At 47.7% G+C, this 17,488-nt stretch overlaps 2 protein-coding genes across 2 annotated transcripts; one reads left to right on the top strand and one right to left on the bottom strand.

Annotated features, from left to right (window-relative positions):
* The first annotated feature begins 4,900 nt into the window (after window positions 1–4,900).
* On the top strand, window positions 4,901–6,515 carry OOEP (oocyte expressed protein). The gene is made up of 3 exons (XM_054492494.2): window positions 4,901–5,470; window positions 5,688–5,867; window positions 6,207–6,515. Exons 1-3 carry the CDS (start codon window positions 5,281–5,283, stop codon window positions 6,284–6,286), a joined length of 450 nt encoding a protein of 149 aa, XP_054348469.1. The 5' UTR covers window positions 4,901–5,280; the 3' UTR covers window positions 6,287–6,515.
* A 4,916-nt stretch (window positions 6,516–11,431) lies between these two features.
* On the bottom strand, window positions 11,432–12,935 carry KHDC3L (KH domain containing 3 like, subcortical maternal complex member). The gene is made up of 3 exons (XM_054492489.1): window positions 12,695–12,935; window positions 12,315–12,494; window positions 11,432–12,033 (listed from the first exon to the last, which is right to left on the bottom strand). Exons 1-3 carry the CDS (start codon window positions 12,861–12,863, stop codon window positions 11,729–11,731), a joined length of 654 nt encoding a protein of 217 aa, XP_054348464.1. The 5' UTR covers window positions 12,864–12,935; the 3' UTR covers window positions 11,432–11,728.
* Between the last annotated feature and the right edge of the window lie 4,553 nt (window positions 12,936–17,488).

The following is a 17,488-nucleotide window of genomic DNA, read 5'->3' as shown; positions in this document are numbered from 1 at the left end:
GAGTAGTTGGGACTACAAGGCATGAGACACCACACCGGGTTAATTTTTAATTTTTTTGTGGAAACAGGGCCTCCTTATGCTGCCCAGGCTGGTCTATAACTCCTGGCCTCAGGCAGTCCTCCTATCTCCCACAGTGCTGGGATTACAGGTCTGAGCTATCCCTCTAGGCTCACTAATCTAATTTTTACTTTCTCTTCTCTTAGCTGCGAAAAGGTTAGTTCTCTTAGTAAAGAGGTGCCTTGGAGGGGATTCTAGAAATGGTTAGAAAGCTCAGCTTCACCTTAAATACAACCAAAGCTACTCAAGTATGTCAGCAAGGAAAGTCTGTTTTTTAAAAGAAGAGTTGGCTGGGTGCGGTGGCTCATGCCTGTAATCCCAGCACTTTGGGAGGCTAAAGTGGGTGGATCACCTGAGGTCAGGAGTTTGAGACCAGCCTGGCCAACATGGCGAAACCCCGTCTCTACTGAAAGTACAAAAATTAGCCGGGCATGGATGGCAGGAGCCTGTAATCCCAGCTACTCAGGAGGCTGTGGCAGGAGAATAGCTTGAACCTGGGAGGTGGAGGTTGCAGTGGGCCAAGATCCCGCCACTGCACTCCAGCCTGGGCGACAAGAGCGAGACTCCGTCTCAAAAATAAATAAATAAATAAATAAGTAAATAAATAGTTAAGTATGAGATCAGTCTCCCTTCCCCCATCAGTAAATCAAAACAACGATTAGGAGACATATTTTAATAGGTCCAGTAAAAACTCCAGGCTAGGCTGGGCACGGCTCATGTCGTAATCCCAGCACTTTGGGAGACCAAGGCAGGAGGGTTGCTGGAGCCTAGGAGTTCCAGACCAGCTTGGACAATATGGTGAAACCACATCTCAAAAAACAAAAACAAAAAACTCCAGACTATGATCACACAGGCAAATATACAGAGAAGGTAAGGTGAAAGGAGAAGTATGTGTTTGACTACAATTTCAGGGCTGGGGGCAGGCCTGGAATCTAAGCCTTCTTTACCATCTCTGCAACCATCATCTTTTGTTGCTGGTAGGATTGGGGTTGGCTTCAAGTTTTGGTCCTGTAGATCTGATTGGCTCTGTACCACAGAAGTGGAAAGCTGGGCAAACACATGGGAGTGGGTCCTGGAAAGGGCCTAGTCATACTGGGGCCTCTGGGGTTCCACATCACTGGATGAAGGCAGCCAGGCATTATGACTTTCATAGACTCCAGGTACTTTTAATGGAGCCTCTTTCCTCCATTAAAAAAATACATAAAATTGTACGTTATCTTTATTTTATTTTTTTAGAGATGGGGTCTCTGTCACCCAGGCTAGAGTGCAGTGGTGCAGTCATAGCTCACTGCAGCCTCGACCTTGTGCACTCAGGCTATCCTTCCTCAGCTTCCCGAGTAGCTGGGACTACAGGCGCATGTCACCACAACCAGCTAATTATTTTATTTTTTGTAGAGACAGGTCCTCTCTATGTTGCCCAGGGTGGTCTCAAACTCCTAAGCTCAAGTGATGCTCCCGCCTCAGCCTCCCAAAGTGATGGGATTACAGGCATGTATATATATTTTAAAAATATATTTAAAAAAATACATTTTTGGCAAGGCGCAGTGGCTCAAGGCTGTAATCTCAGCACTTTGGGAGGCCGAGGTGGGTAGATCACCTGAGGTCAGGAGTTCAAGACCAGCCTGGACAACATGATGAAACTCCACCTCTAGTAAAAATACAAAATTAGCTGGGTGTGGTGGTGCATGCCTGTAATCCCAGCTACTTGGGAGGCCTAGGCAGGAGAATCACTTGAACCCAGGAGGCGGAGGCTGCAGTGAGCCAAGATTCGCCATTGCACTCCAGCCTGAGCAAAAGAGCAAAACTTTGTCTCTAAATAAATAAATAAATAAAAAATAATTGCATACTTAAAATCTTCTGGCCCTGGCCAGTTGCAGTGGCTCATGCCTGTAGTCCAACATTTTGGGAGGCCAAGGCGGGAGGACTGCTTGAGCCCAGGAGTTCGAGACTAGCCTGGGCAACATAGGGAGACCTCTGTCTCTACAGTGGGTGTGATGGCATGCACCTGCCTCAGCTACCCAGTGAGCTGAGATCGTGCCACTGCACTCCAGCCTGGGTGACAGAGTGAGACCCTGTCTCAAAAAAGAAAAGAAGAGAAGGAAAGAAAAAGAGAGAGAAAGTGAGAAAGAATCTTCCAGCCCTTAAGAGCTCTGTGGAACGTCAATTTGCTCTGGCCGCTTTCCCATTTTGATCTCGGGCTGGCGTCAGGCCCACTGCAGGATCCCTGGCACCCCAAGAAGCTAACCCAGATGGTGGGAGAAGTGTTCGATTAACCCGGCCAGGTTGGCTCAGTGCATCTCTCCACCTCAATCTCTGGTGTTGGCTTCCATGCACTCGGGAAAACTGCCCACTTGTCCCCAGGCTTCCAAGGAGGCCCACATGACCGTCTGAGCTCCCAAAAGGTTTCTTGCACAATAGCCTTCCCGTTTGGGCAGGCTCAGGTGCAAAGGCGTATCGGTCTCCCCAAAGCTGAGAGGCGCGAAACCAACACTTGCGAATCAGATTCTGGCCTCTCACTGAGCAGGGAGGTTCTTTCCTCAGGGGAGAGCAGTAATCCCACAGGATCATTTCTTCCCTGAGGAAGAAATAACTGAACTAGCCACTGTTGGGTTACACCTGAGACCGAGTTGTGTCTGAGACTAACTGCTTCACGGTGTCCAGCATGCTGGGGATTTACGTGGGGTTTATGGCAGAAGATCCCCACAGGATAATGGGGTGCCATCTTTTCCACACCAGGAAGTAGAATTTGAGAGAAGTTAACTTATTCCTGTGTGGCTCAGATCACCACAGTCCCCCTGAAGAAGCCGTTAAAATTCTATACGTGCTGGGTAAAATATTCTTTGTCTACAGTAATGTAAGTGCATCTCATGATTAGATTAAGGCTTTAAATTTTTTTAGGTTTATTTTTGGGGTCTCACTCTGTCACCCAAGCAGGAGTGCAGTGGTGTGATCATGGCTCACTGCACCCTCAAACCCCTTGGCTTAAGCGATCTGCTAGCCTCCACCTCCTAAAGGGCTGGGATTACAGGCACGAGCCACACTATCTGGCCTTGATTAGGTTAAGGGGTTTTTGTTTGTTTGTTTGTTTGTTTTTTGAGATGGAGTCTCACTCTGTAGCCCAGGCTGGAGTGTAGTGGTGCCATCTTGGCTCACTGCAACCTTTGCCTCTGGGGTTCAAGCAATTCTCCTGCCTCATCCTTTCGAGTAGCTGGGATTGCAGGTAACCACCACACACTGGCCATTTTTTTTTTTTTTTTTTTTTTGAGACGGAGTTTTGCTTGTTGTCCAGGCTGGAGTGCAATGGTGTGATCTTGGCTCACGACAACCTTTGCCTCCTGGGTTCAAGCGATTCTCCTGCCTCAACCTCCTGAGTAGCTGGGATTATAGGCATGCATCACCATGTCCGTCTAATCTTTTGTATTTTTAGTAGAGACTAGGTTTCTCCATGTTGGTCAGGCTGGTCTTGAACTCCCAACCTCAGGTGATCTGCCCACCTCAGCCTCCCAAAGTGCTGGGATTACAGGCATGAGCGACCGTGTCTGGCCCACACCCATCTAATTTTTGTATTTTTAGTAGAGACGGGTTTTCTCCATGTTGGTCAGGCTGGTCTCAAACTCCTGACCTCAAGTGATCCTCCTGCCTTGGCCTCCCAAAGTGCTGGGATTATAGGCATGAGCCACCTTGCCTGGCCAGATTAAGGTTTTAAATGTTTATTGCATCAGAGCCATAGCTAAATCTTGTTTTCCTGTAAGTATGCCCTACACATCTGATAGTCAAGTTTTCTCAGAAACCATTGAGGGTAAGAGGGGGTGGGCTCAGGGGCAGAAAACTGGAACCTCCACACAGTCCTAGATGATCATATGGAGTCTGGAACATGCTTTCCACTATTTTGAGTTTTGTCTTCTATGCTGGCTGTGGCGGCTCACGCCTGTAATCCCAGCACTTTGGGAGGCCAAAGTGAGAGGACTGCTTGAGCCTAGGAGTTCAAAACCAGCCTGGCAACATAGTGGGACCCTGTCTCTACAAACAGACAAACAAACAACAACAACAACAAAAAGCTGGAAAATAGCTGGGTGTGGTGACAGGTGCCTGTGGTCTCAGCTACTCAGGAGGCTGAGATGGGAGGGTCACTTAGGCCTGGGAGGTCGAGGCTTCAGTGAGCCGAGATCGTGCCACTGCATTCCAGTCTAGGCAAGAGAGTGAGACCTATCTCAGAAAAATAGAAGTTTTAAAACAAACACATAGTTAATTGTAAGAACGAAATAGTATATTCAGCAGATACTATCTATTGTGAAACAACTACCAAACAATATTTCTACAAATATAGTAGAAAATGTGTAAGGACATGCATGGGGATGATATATACACACTAGCTTCAGGATGATTTCCTCTGGAGAGGGAAAGGAAAGATGCTTGAGTAATATCTATTTTAAAAACAGAGGAGTGAGGCAAATGTGGGGAAATGTCAACATCTGTTAAACTCGGGGAGGGTACATGGCCGTGTTATATCACTTTTTTGGATGTGTGAAACCTTTCATAATTCAAATTTTTAATTAAAATTACAAACATTGGGAAAAAAATGTCCATCGATAATGGTTGTCTTAGGATACTGGAAATAAAGGAAAATTGTCTAACTTGCTACATGTTCTATAAGACCACCTCTGACATTTTGTTTAAAACATGACACACTTGCTTGAATGATTTAAAAATGGTAACCATCCGGAGAGTCAGAAGATAACAGGTGGCAGAACAGAGAAAACTGACACATTCAACAAGCCTGCCCTGGGTCCGATCTACCTATCTTTGGGAGGTAACGATGAAACCTTAACCTAGCCAGCAAAGGTGATTCCCAGTCTATTAATAGAGTCGTCAATTCAAACTCACAGTTAATCAGCTATAAGGTGGGCAGAGGACTTTCAGGCTAAGCATACCTTATGAGCAGAGATGACGAAGGAGAGCATTGGAGACCCAACAGGAGGCCAAATGAATACTAGTTCAAGGTCAAAGAGGCAATCCCGGCGATTGAGGCAGCGCAGGAAGTGTCCAATGTGCCTCTATGACGGGACGTCGATTGCAGCCGCTCACCCAGACGCGGTGCGAGGCGCCGCCGGAAGGGGTGGAGCGGATCGAATATGGTAAAAGAGAGCCCGAGCTTCGCGCCTGGGTCTGGAGGAGGTCTCGCGAAAGCCGCCTCGAGCGCGCTCCGCGGCTGCTGGTCCCAGTATGGTTGATGATGCTGGTGCCGCTGAGTCCCAGCGGGGCAAACAGACTCCGGCCCACTCCCTGGAGCAGCTGCGTAGGTTACCACTTCCGCCGCCACAGATTCGCATCCGGCCCTGGTGGTTTCCGGTGCAGGAACTGAGAGACCCTTTGGTGTTCTACCTAGAGGCATGGCTGGCAGACGAGCTCTTTGGTGAGCGACCCCAGGTGTGCTAGTGGGTTGTCCACCTCCAGTCTGAGAGATGCTCGGCAGAGCAGCTCTCTACAGACTCTTTCCCAGATTCGCAAGCCAGGAGTGTTGCAGTGATGCTCACCTTCCAGCTCTTCCCTTCCCTGGCCAACATTCCCTTCAAGTCCAGCTTCTAACCTGTCACCGTGCAGCCCCTCAGAGTTTTTCCTTACTTGTTTAGGCCCAGACCGAGCCATAATTCCAGAAATGGAGTGGACGAGCCAGGCCCTGCTGACAGTGGACATAGTGGACTCAGGGAACCTAGTCGAAATCACCGTTTTCGGGCGGCCCCGTGTACAGAATCGGGTGAAGAGCATGCTCCTGTGCCTGGCATGGTTTCACCGGGAACACCGTGCCCGAGGTGAGGGTCTTTGAGAACCTGCATGTGGAGGAAGCCACGAGTGACCATACTGGCCTTGCTCGGCTTCCTTCCATCCTCCCTTAACCTTCTCAAAATTTCTTGGTTTCCAGACCCCAGGGAGCTGTACGAAGTTTGTTGGGAGGGGATCCTGGGGTAGGGCCTTGGGAAAGTCAGCGGAGATCTGATAGATTCAGACCCATCACTGCCCAAGTCAGCCTCAGCTGGGTTACAGCACTATCGCAGATCTTTTCTCTCCTCCCCAACTCCCAATCACGGAGTAGTTCGAAACAGCGAACACTTGTCCCTGTCCATGGTTAGTATCAACTGCTTCTCTTCCAGCTGAGAAGATGAAACACCTTGAGAAGAACTTGAAGGCCCATGCATCAGACCCCCACTCTCCCCAGGATCCTGTTGCTTAAGACAACATAGTTACTGTTGGGAACATCTTAACTTTCTAACTTTGGCTGCTAAAGTTGAAGAGAAGCAAGTATAGCATTCCTAAATCCCTGTATTCCTTTTTCCTGTGTCTTGATGGAATGTGGTTTATTTTGTTGCAAGAGTGAGTTTAAACTGTTCTAATAAAGAAATGGCTATTTTGCCAAAAGCATTAAGATCTTCACACACTTATAATAAAGCAAATTTATAAAAGATTGACTCCCACTCATGTTTTGATATGAAGGGTGGGCAGGTTACAGTTTTGTAGGTTTTTGTTTTTTTTTTCCTGAATTCCCATCATTTTGAAATTCCTAATCCTTTTATGATTTTCTGGTCAGAATGAGGCCCTCACCCACAGGGGGCAGATATGCAGGGGCAGATAACCTCACAAATGGTGATCTGTTTTGTTTTTACATAATTGGTCCTCAAACTTTAAAGCTTGTAAGAAATCACCTTGGGAGCTTGTTAAAACACAATTTCCTAGGCTCCTTCTCCAGAGAATTCTGATTCAGTACTGTTGGGGTGGGGCTTAAAATTTCATTTCTGATGAGCTCACACGTACTACTAAAGCAGCTTATCTGAGGCTCTCACTTTGAAGCTGGTAATTGATCCCCCGAAGAGCACCAGCTGTGCGTTTTCCTGGAGTGGGGCGTCCATTGGGCACAGGATGACATTGCAAGAAGCAAGCCTGGGCGGTCAGCGTTCATTAATGGTAGTTTTGCGATTCACCACGGAAGAGCAGGGTTCCCAGGCACCTTGGCTTGTGGATGGCGCCCTGCCTTGGAGCCGGCTGTCTCCCTTTTTTCTACAAGGCAAGGCTGCACAGGTGTCCGGCATGGGCCAGGTTGTTTTTCCACTACGTGTTGTACTGAAATTACCAATCTCTGCAAAAGAGCTCCTATCCTTGCCGCCCCATTTTCTGGAAGTAGAATTTTTGGGGCGAAAGGTGCCAAAAGCCCTGTGGGTTCAAGCACAATTTGGATTGGTTTGAATCATGGAATTTATTCACTCCTTGGCAATAAAGTATTCCAGTCTTTTGCAAGCGTTTTAAACTCACAAGTCTCTTTAATTGTGCTTTTTTGATTCGAGGTGATGTTGAATATTTTCTTTGTTTCAGTTTTACATTTTTCTTCATTCCTTTTTTTTTTTTTTTTTGAGATGGAGTCGCTCTGTCCCCCAGGCTGGAGTGCAGTGGCACAATCTCGGCTCACTGCAAACTTCGCCTCCTGGGTTCACACCATTCTCCTGCCTCAGTCTCCCGAGTAGCTGGGACTGCAGGCGCCCGCCACCACGCCCAGCTAATTTTTTGTATTTTTAGTAGAGACGGGGTTTCACCGTGTTAGCCAGGATGGTTTCGATCTCCTGGCCTTGTGATCCGCCCGCCTCAGCCTCCCAAAGTGCTGGGATTACAGGCGTGAGCCACCATGCCCGGCGATTCCTTTCTTGACTTCTTTCAACTGGTGAAGATAAGGATTTTTATTTATCTCTATAAGCTTTTGTAACAATGATCTGTTATTACCAGTATTTTCCACCCTCTTAAATATTTTTTTTGCATGTGAAAGATTTTTATTTTATGTAGTTAATTACTGTTTCCTATGTGTTCTCCCATGTCCCCACTCTTAAGTTTAGGAGCTCCTAATTGTCTCCCGTAGAAATCTGATGAATGCTTTCAAGTTTTTCCTGGTGAGATCTTTTTTTTTTTTTTTTGAGACAGAGTCTCGCTCTGTCGCCCATGCTGGAGTGCAGTGGTGCAATCTTGGCTCACTGCAAGCTCCGCCTCCCGGGTTCACGCCATTCTCCTGCCTCAGCCTCTCGAGTAGCTGGGACTACAGGCGCCCGCCACCACGCCCAGCTAATTTTTTTTTTTTGTATTTTTAGTAGAGACGGGGTTTCATCGTGTTAGCCAGGATGGTCTCGATCTCCTGACCTCGTGATCCGTCTGCCTCGTCCTCCCAAAGTGCTGGGATTACAGGCGTGAGCCACCGCGCCCGGCTTTCCTGGTGAGATTTTTATTGTTTATTTTTATTTATTTTTGAGATGGAGTCTCGCTCTGTTACCCAGGCTGGAGTGCAGTGGTGTGATCTCGGCTCACTACAACCTCCGCCTCCCGTATTCAAGCAATTCTTCCGCCTCAGCCTCCCAAGTAGCTGGGATTACTGGCATGTGCCAACAAGCCTGGCTAATTTTCGTATTTTTAGTAGAGACGGGATTTCACCATGTTGCAAGGGTGGTCTCAAACTCCTGACCTCAGGTGATTCTCCCGCCTTGGCCTCCCAAAGTGCTGGGATTAGAGGCGTGAGCCACTGCACCTGGCCCTGGTGGGATTTTTATTTTTATTTATTTATTTTATTTTATTTTATTTTTTGAGACAGAGTCTCGCTTTGTCACCCAGGCTGGAGTGCAGTTGCACGATCTTGGCTTACTGCAACCTCCATCTCCCAGGTTCAAGCGATTCTGCTGCCTCAGCCTCCTGAGTAGCTGGGATTACAGGTGTGTGCCACCACGCCCAGCTAATTTTTTGTATTTTTAGTAGAGACGGGGTTTCACCATGTTAGCCAGGATGGTCTCGGTTTCCTGACCTCGTGATCCACCTGCCTCAGCCTCCCAAAGTGCTGGTATTACAGGCGTGAGCCACCGTGCCTGACCCCTGGTGGAATTTTTATAAAACCATTGAACATTTTGGGTTTTTATTGAGACAGTCTCGCTCTGTCACCCAGGCTGGAGTGCAATGGTGCAATCTTGGCTCACTGAAACCTCTGCCTCCCGGGTTCAAGCGATTCTCTTGCCTCAGCCTCCCGAATAGCTGGGATTACAGGCACCTACCACCATGCCCGGCTAATTTTTGTATTTTTAGTAGAGAATGGCCAGTCTGGTCTCGAACTCGTGCCCTCAACTGATCCACCTGCCTTGGCCTTCCAAAGTGGTGGGATTACAGGCATAAGCCACTGCACCTGGCCCATTAAATATTTCATTATTGGGGAAAAAGGGGTAAGCTTAAAACTTATTCTAATTTTTCCAAAAATACTGTATGATCCTAAAGTCCTTCCATCCTTTGTACACATTGACATATATTGAAGTCCTAATCCCCAGTACCTCAGAATGTGACTATATTTGGGCAATATTTGAACTCTTTGATTCTCAAGACTCTTGGCATAGGGCAACCTCTCCTGTTCCTCCATGCTGGGCAGCTGGCTTGGCTTGATGGCATCTATAATTCAGCATGATATAGAGTTTCCATTTACTGGGTGTTTAGATAAAGAAGCAGCCATATGAATAGGTGAAACTTAAAGTGTCAGTTCTGGGAAAGATGTTCATAGATGTTTTGGATATGAGTTGAAAAGGTTGTGAGGGCCGGACATGGTGGCTCAGGCCTGTATTCTCAGCACTTTGGGAAGCTGAGACAGGTGTTGACCAGTGTGGCCAACATGGTGAAACCCTGTCTCTACTAAAAATACAAAAATCAGCCAGGTGTGGTGATGGGCGCCTGTAATTCCAGCTGCTCGGGAGGCTGAGGCAGGAGAATTGCTTAAACCCAGGAGGTGGAGGTTGCAGTGGAATGCCGTTGCATTCCAGCCTGGGTGACAGAGTGAGACTCTGTCTCAAAAAAAAAGAAAAAAAAAAAAAAAAGTAGACTTGCCCTCTTAAACAGTCTATAAAGCTACTTAATTAAAATAGGGGGTAGATATCAGAAAAAGAAAAGTTACACATGAACATAAAATAGATTGGTAACACTGAGTTTGGGCAAGGACAGTGAAAACAGCTTGTAAAGGAGAGAACCTGACATTCTGGTAAGGTGGGTATTACACAGAGAAAGACAACATACACATTGAGTTTTAGCTCTGCTCTGATGTAGCCTCATTTGAAACTGATTTTGTGTTGATTTTGAGTTTAAAGTGTTCTAAAGTTCTTCTAAAATTAGTCAACTATTTTAATAAAATGATTAGCGGTTAAAAGTTGCTAATAAGTTATTGTAAATTCAGCTTTATGTGGTAATTCCCTTATTGTAAGATACATGATTATTTTAAACTGGAGTGATAATTAGCAGTGACAAAAAGAGTCTGATAGACATTCCCCTGATATTTAAAGTTAGCTTTGAACTTTTAAAAATTACTAGTGATTGGCCGGGCGTGGTGGCTCATGCCTGTAATCCCAGCACTTTCGGAGACCCAGGCGGGTGCATCACCTGAGGTCAGATCAGCCTGGCCAACATGGTGAAGCCCCTTCTCTACTAAAAACACAAAAATTAGCTGAGCGTGGTGGCACGGGCCTGTAGTCCCAGCTACTCAGGAGGCTGAGGCAGAAGAATCGTTTGAACCCGGGAGGCAGAGGTTGTGTTGAGGCGAGATTGAGCTCGTTGCACTCCAGCCTGGGCCACAGAGCGAGATTCTGTCTCCAAAATAAAATGAAGATTACCAGTGATTCTTGGTTGGTAAAAAAAAAAAAAAAAAAAAAATCCTAATTATAGAATTACTGCGTGCTATTGTTTAATCCTAGCACCCAGCTGTTGGCTTGCATCCTTCTAGATTAATTCGCAGGCTCAGGGACCTGCATCCCAGCGCCCTGACCAAAGCTGTGACCGTAGGGAAGCCAAAGTGTTCTCTGCTGGGGCTCCTCGCTGCCATAGTAACTGAGGAAAAAGTAGCCGGTGTCTGTATCTTGCTGGTGTCTACGACCTTCGTGGAAGGTGGGTGACCGAAGCAAGACCTGAAGACGGCAACAGTGCAGCCAGAGTGCAGCTCGGGTCTCTTGGTTTTCCCCTTCCCCGATGTCATTTTCCCCAGCTGGGAAAGTGTTCTGTGACAGAGTAGCAATACACCCAGGGCCTTCCAAATCCAGCTGGCCCCCAAGCGACCCAGTTTTCTCATCCCAAGTCACCTTGAGTAGAAGGACAGAGGGCTTGGAGAGGTTTCCTAGTGGGCCAGAGAGGCGTCTCACCTGTTAAAGCCAGATGCGTGCTATTAAGGAGTACAAGGGGCACACCGGACCACAGCCGGGGAAGATTGCCACCTTGGGCGGCTAGGAACCACAGGCCCCACCTGCCTCGAGGTAGAGAGCTGCGCAGGGCAGAACTGGGCTGTTAGAGGAATGCGCCTTTCCCTGCCCTCTACCTTCCAAAATACAGACTTTAGGGAAATGCAATTATTTATTAGAACTCAAGTTTGTGTTGGCAACCATTCAACAGAAGGTGTAAAACAAAAACAATCCACATCATCCTTCCTCACCACCCCAGCTTCCTGGACTTAAGTCGGGAGGTGGGGGGGCGGGCTTCCACTTTGCAATTCTTTATTAGAACTCAAGTTTGTGTTTGCAACCATGCAACAGAAAGGGTAAAACACAAAATCCACATCATCCTTTAGCTTCTGGGCGGAAATACGGGCTTTCACTTTAACCCCTGACTGGCTCTGGCTCCAGGGCCTGAGATGCCTTCATAATCTGGTAACTGGGTCCCGGGCATCCTCGCGAAACCGCTGGGTCACTGCCTTGCTGGCAGCTTCGGGGGATCGCTGGGTCCCCGACTGGTTGGCAGCCTGGAGAGACTGCTGGGTCCCGGCCTCCTGCACCTCCACCGGAGAACCCTGTGTCCCGACCTCCCGGACTTCCACCGAACGCTGGGTCCCGGCCTCCCGGACCTCCACCGAACGCTGCGTCCCGGCCTCCCGGACTTCTATTGAAGACCGCTGGGTCTCGGCCTTCTGAGTCGCGACATCCTGGGCGAGGGCCTGTCCTGAGCCTGGAAGAAGAGCAGTGTGCAGAGGCCACAGCTGTGTCTCTATATCCTCTCCAAAAAAGGCCAGTCACCCAAGCGGCCTGCGGGAGTAGGAGCCAGGAATCCCAGAACGAGGGTTCAATTTGGCCTTCTGGATCCGTGGCAGCGAGAACCGCCCCCTCCCCCACCCACCAACCGCGGGCCGACTGGGAGGGCGAGACTGCCGCCCCAGCAGCCAGGAAACCCCAGGATCACTCCTACGGAGCCAGGGTTTGCTCCAGGTAGCCCTATTCCCAGCCCCATACCTTTCGCCTGGAGCTGGCGGTGATAGTCAGCCAAGTTCATGATCATCTTGATTGTGTCCTCCTGGTAAGAAGGCCTCCCAAATACCAAGATCTCAGCCTCGCCGTTAGGGTCCAACCGATTCACGTGAATCAAGATTTGGGACATACCCTGGACGTGAGGGATGCGTTCTCCGCCCCGGCCTGCGCGGGTAGCAGAGAGGCTGTGAGGGAGGGGTGGCTCCCGGGGGTCTGGGGGGCGGGGGGAAGGTGGAAGGAGGAGACAGCCAGAGGGCATTGGCTACTGGGGAGGATTGCCTTGGAACGCAGCCAGAATATGTGGGGTGTGGGTATGGGTGGCAGAAAGAAGCCGCATGGGGGCTGCCCCTTCTTGGTCCACTCACCGAAGATCTTTTCCACCAGCCAAACCTCAAGGCGAACTACCTTCGGATTCTTCAGGAACTCAGAGTGGAACCAAGAGAACCGCTTAGGGAGGTGACCGAGCACCTCGACGGGCATTGCTTTTGGCTGCATCAGTTGCACGAGCGTCGGAAACCGCCTGGGAGTGTCCATGCTGCGGCAGGTCCTGCAGGAGACAAGAACACCACAGCAAACCTAAAGGCCGAGCTGGAGCTGAGTGACTAGAATCGCGGTTCCGCCTGGGCCTTATTTCAAGGGCTTTTGGCCAGCCCCCACTCTAGCCGCGCCCTTCTCATTGGGTCCCAGGCCTCGCCTCCGCCTCCAGGAGCCCCGGCTTCTTCCGAGGCCGCACAAGTGCACTGGTTCCTGGGCTGCTCTTAGAGTGTCCCTTCTGTCAGGAGCAGCCCTTTTCCCAGCGCACACGTAGGAGGAACCGAGCTGTGGGCACCAGGAATCTGCTGGTGCCCAGCAGGAATCTTAACCATGGACTCAGGAAGGCGTGGGCAAGCCCAGTATCTCTCCCAGAGGAAAGAACTAATACTTGCAGTATGAATACTTCATAGGTCCCTCACATGCTTCTGATCCCTGGCCACTACGTTTCCTCCCTCTGGACCAGGTTTTCAGATTCTTCTGTCACTTGCCTGAGACTGCTGAGTACAGAGCAGAGTAAGCGCCCGCCTTTTTTCTTTCTTTCTTTCTTTTTTTTTTTTTTCTGTTATAGGGTCTGTGTAGTGAAATTTGCATAGTAAAAAAAAAAAAAAAATGGATAGAAAAAAGTTATGGGGCCTGGCTATGTTGCCCAGGTTGGCTTCGAACCCAAGGGCTCAAAAAAATCCTCCCTCTTTAGCCTCCCCAGTAGTGGGACTATAGCACGCTTTTAATTAATGCAGCCGTGAACACACCTAACCACAGATAGTTCTCGCGGTTTGGACACAAGATGAGATTCCTTGAAAATTTTTGACATCTCTATTCTCTTTTTTATTTTTAATTTTTAAAATTTGCTACAGGGTCTCTCTGTGTCACCCAGGCTAGGGGGCAGTGATGTGATTATAGCTCACTGCAGCCTCCATCTCCTGGGCTCAACAGATCCTCCCTCCTCAGCTGCCCCAGTAGCTGGGACTACAAGCCCCTGCCACCATGCCCAGTGATGACTCTGTTCTCTAAATAACACAATTATATTTGTCTCTTTCTTCCTTCTTTTCCTTTTTCCTTTCCCTTTTCCTTTCTTTTCTTTTCCCCTTCCCTTTCTGACAAGGGTTCGTTATGTTGCCCAAGCTGGTCTCAAGCAATCCTTCTGGCCTGGGCAAAATGATAAAACCCTATCCCTACAAAAAATACAAAAATTAGCTGGACTAGGTGGCACGCACCTGTAGTCCCAGCTACTCGGAAGGCTGAGGTGGGACAATCACCTGATCCCAGAGAGGCTGAGGCTACAGTAAGCAGAGATGGTGCCTCTGCACTCCCCCCTGGGTGACAGAGTAAGACCCTGTCTCAAAAATAATAATAATAATAACTGTTTTAGATGTGTTACTATAAGATAAATTATAATTTATAATTTATTTTTATTCAGTATTGAAATACTGAAGAGAACTTCAGGTTTGCCACATTAATAGGCCGAATGTATATATTCAGACCACGCCCAGCTGGCTGAATATATTTGATATGTAGGAATGATTTAGTAGTTGGAAAATTCTTGCTAATTGAGACGATTAAAGTACTTTGCAAAACAACAAGAAAAAAAAACCCATTAAAAATGGGGCAAAGCCGGGTGCAGTGGCTCACGCCAGGAGTTCTAGACCAGCCTGGCCAACATGGCTAAATCCTGTCTCTACTAAAAATACAAAAATTAGCCGGGCATGGTGACGGGCACCTGTAATCCCAGCTACTCAGGAAGCTGAGGCGTGAGAATCGCTTGAACTCCTGAGGCGGAGGTTGCAATGAGCCGATATCAGGCTACTGCTCTGCAGCCTGCTGGATACAGCGAGACTGTCTCCACAAAACAAACAAACAAAACTGGGCAAGGAGCACGAAGAGATATTTATCAAAAGAAGAAATACGGGCAGCCTACAAACACATGAAAAAATGCTCAGCATCACTAATCAGAAGAGGAATGCAAATTAAAATCACACCAATATACCATCATACACCAGTCACAATGACTTTTATTAAAAACTCAAAAAACAGGGCAGGCATGGTGGCTCATGCCTGTAATCCCAGCACTTTGGGAGGCCGAGGCGGGTGGATCACAAGGTCAGGAGTTCAAGACCAGCCTGGCCAACATGGTGAAACCCCATCTGTACTAAAAATACAAAAATTAGCCAGGCGCAGTGGCAGGTGCCTGTAATCCCAGCTACTCGGGAGACTGAGGCCGGAGAATTGCTTGAACTCAGAGGGTGGAGGTTGCAGTGAGCTGAGACTGAGCCACTGCACTCCAGCCTGGGTGATAGAGTGAGATTCCGTCTCAAAAAAAAAAAAAAAAAAAAAAAAAAAAAGTCAAAAAAGAGGCCGGGGGTGGTGGCTTACGCATGTAATCCCAGCAATTTGGGAGGCCAAGGCGGGTGCATCACCTGAGGTTAGGAGTTCAAGACCAGCCTGGCCAACATGGTGAAACCCCATCTCTACTAAAAATACAAAAATTAGCCAGATATGGTGGCAGGGGCCTGTAATCCCAGCTACTCGGGAGACTGAGACAGGAGAATCGCTTGAACCCAGGAGGCAGAGGTTGCAGTGAGCCAAGATTGTGCCATTGCACTCCAGCCTGGAGGAGAGAGCAAGACTCTGTCTCGGAAAAAAAAAAAAAAGAAAAAATGTCAAAAAATGACGGAGAAGGCCGGGCGCAGTGGCTCACACCTATAATCCCAGCACTTTGGGAGGCCGAGGCAGGCGGATCAAGAGGTCAGGAGTTTGAGAGCAGCCTGACTAACATGGCGAAATCCCGTTTCTACTAAAAACACAAAAATTATCTGGGCGTGGTGACTGGCGCCTGTAATCCCAGGTACTCGGCTGGCTGAGGCAGGAGAATCGCTTGAACCCGGGAGGCGGAGGTTGCAATGAGCCGAGATTGCGCCATTGCACTCCATCCTGGGCGACAGTGCGAGACTCCCTCTCAAAAAAAAAAAAAAAAAAAAAAAAAAAGAAAACACACACACAAACAAACAAACAAAAAACAAAAAACGACGGGGCACAGTGGCTCACGCATGTAATCCTAGTACTTTGGGAGGCTAGGATTTCTGTATCTACCACTATCTTTCACCATCTTCCAACCCAGGTAAGCTGGGACTTAACTACGTGCATCAGACCTAGATCGTCTTAAAACAGAGATATGATTTTGTTAGATCAATATTCAATGTTTGCACTATTACGACTTTGTAAACTATTCATAGCTGTATATACTATGATTTCTTTTCTTGACAAAGTTTTATTTTTCTAGATATTAATAATGGATTTATTTATTTATTTATTTTTGATGAGACAGCATCTCACTCCGTCACCCAGGCTAGAGTGCAGTGACCCATCATAGTTCACAGCAGCCTCCAACTTCTGGGCTCAAGTGATCCTCCCACCTCAGCTTCCTAAGTAGCTAAGATCACGGGCATGTGCCATCAGAACTAATTTGTTTTAATTTTTTTTTTAGAACAGGCTGGTCTTTTTTTGTTTTTGTTTTTGTCTTTTTTTTTTTTTTTTTTGAGATGGAGCCTCGCTCTGTCAACAGGCTGGAGTGCAGTGGTGCAATATTGGCTCACTGCAACCTCCACCTCCTGGGTTCAAGCGATTCTCATGCCTCAGCCTCCTGAGTAGCTGGGATTACAGGCATCTGCCACCATGCCCAGCTAATTTTTGTATTTTTAATAGAGATGGGGTTTCATCATGTGTCAGTGCCTGCAACATGGCCACTATATGCCCAGGATGGTCTCGAACTCCTGGGTTCAAGTGATTCTCCCACCTTAGCCTCCCAAAGTGTTGGGATTACAGGCATGAGCCACGGAACCCAGCCTTATTTCTTTAATATGTATTTTTTCCCAATCTTCATGAATATTTACCTTGTATGGTATCTTTTACTGGAGCTAGTAATGCTATTGAAATCAGTATCCTTCTACATGTCATTTCTTACAAGGGGGAGTATAACTATAGGATGAAATTTCAAATGTAGAATTGCTGAGTCAAAGGATCTGTGAATTTCCAATTGATAAGGTATTGCCAAATGGCGTCCCACTGAGGTCGAACCAACCTATATACTCACCAGCCTTGTTGCTAATATTATAATATGATAAACATTGACATTAATTTTGGATAAAACCAATGCATATGCTTTTAAGTGTTCCTCCTTTCTAACAAATCATTATTTGGAAATGCAAGTACGGATGGGTGGCAGGCAGAGCCCATGCAATGGCCAGATGTCCTCTAAGACACTTGCTGCAACCCAGACATACAGCAGAAGTGATCTTTAACATTTGGTTATAAAAATTTTCTCCAGGGCTGGGCGTGGTGGCTCACACCTGTAATCCCAGCACTTTGGGAGGCTGAGGCTGGAGGATTGCTTGATGCTAGGAGTTCTAGACCAGCCTGGGCAACATAGGGAGAGCCTCATCTCCATAAAAACTAAAAAATTAATCATGCATGGTGGCGCATGCCTGTGGTCTCAGCTACTGGGAAGACTGAGGTGGGAGGATCGCTTGAACCAGGGAGGCCAAAGCTGCAGTGAGCCGAGATCACCACACTGTACTCAACCTGGACAACAAAGTGAGACATTGTCTCAAAAATAAGTAAATAGGCCTGGC

Source organism: Pongo pygmaeus, chromosome 5 (assembly GCF_028885625.2).
Source record: "Pongo pygmaeus isolate AG05252 chromosome 5, NHGRI_mPonPyg2-v2.0_pri, whole genome shotgun sequence".
NCBI lineage: Eukaryota > Metazoa > Chordata > Mammalia > Primates > Hominidae > Pongo > Pongo pygmaeus.
Note: the sequence above shows the minus strand (reverse complement) of the source record. Positions and strands in the feature narration are given on the sequence as shown.